Source organism: Nicotiana sylvestris, chromosome 12 (assembly GCF_000393655.2).
Source record: "Nicotiana sylvestris chromosome 12, ASM39365v2, whole genome shotgun sequence".
In the NCBI taxonomy this organism is placed as follows: domain Eukaryota; kingdom Viridiplantae; phylum Streptophyta; class Magnoliopsida; order Solanales; family Solanaceae; genus Nicotiana; species Nicotiana sylvestris.
Window position 1 is genome coordinate 163096136 of NC_091068.1, and position 1014 is coordinate 163097149.

Below are 1014 nucleotides of genomic sequence, written 5' to 3' on the forward strand. Positions count from 1 at the left end.
GCTTCAAATTTTCTGTTCTGGACCAAATGGCACCACCCATGCCTGTTCAGTTATGTCTATTTTATCCTCCTCCTCCCTTAGATGGTGGTGAATCATTTTCCAACGATGAGCAAACAAGGGCAATCCATTTGTCAAGATTACTTCTTTTGAAGAAATCTTTGTCCGTAACTCTTGCTCGTTTTTATCCATTTGCTGGTTGAATTAAGGATAACTCAATTAAATGCAACGACGATGGGTACCTTTCTACAAGGCTTTTGCTCATTATAATTATCAGTTTGAAGATATTCATAGAAAGCCTGATATCCATAAATGTTTCCTTCCCAGTAGTGTTGAAGAGGGATCATTGATGCCTGATTCAGCCTTATATCCTCTGCTTGTTCAAGTCACTGTTTTTGAGTGTGGAGGTATGGCTATTGGTATACGTGCTTCTCACAAAATTACTGATTGTGCCACATTGTGCACACTCATCAATGCCTGGTCAGTTACTGCTCGAGATAGAGCCGACGATTGTGTGGTCACGGAATTTGTTGCAGCTGCAGAATCCTTGCCACCACCTATTCCCTACGTTCAACCCAAGTCTAATAAGTTAGAACCAATCAAAGTCTTCTTCGATAGGCAACGTGTTGCTAAAATTTTTGCCTTTGATGCTTCTACTATAGCATCGCTCAAGGCTAAGGCTGTCAGTGATTTTGTACAAATGCCTACTCGCGTTGCTGGAAATGTGCCACGGTTGCTTCAGGGTCCGACAGAAGGTTATCTAAATTGGGGCACAACGTAAATATACGAAAGCCTCTTGTCCCTCTGCTGCCAATGTATTGGGAAAAATTGAGTTTACATATTAAAGTGATTGGAAGATAACGTGTCATGACACGTAGACTGGTCAAAGAGTTATGATTGGCAAAGAGGCACGAGTTGCAACAGATACGAGCAGAGGTATAAGAGGAGGCACGAGTGGATACTCAAAAGACTCAACGCTCGTACCTATTTAAGTCCACAAATTAAGGAGAATGAATC

The 1014-nt window shown here is 41.6% G+C and overlaps 1 protein-coding gene across 1 annotated transcript; it reads left to right on the forward strand.

The window, feature by feature from the left end:
• The first annotated feature begins 220 nt into the window (after window positions 1–220).
• Window positions 221–778, forward strand: LOC138884040 (vinorine synthase-like). The gene has a single exon (XM_070164779.1). The coding sequence runs from the start codon at window positions 221–223 to the stop codon at window positions 776–778; it is 558 nt and encodes a 185-aa protein (XP_070020880.1).
• The last annotated feature ends 236 nt before the right edge of the window (window positions 779–1014 follow it).

Bases quoted from the DNA above. Each gene is read 5' to 3' on its own strand.
- LOC138884040 (XM_070164779.1), top strand. From the start codon at position 221: ATGCAACGACGATGGGTACCTTTCTACAAGGCTTTTGCTCATTATAAT.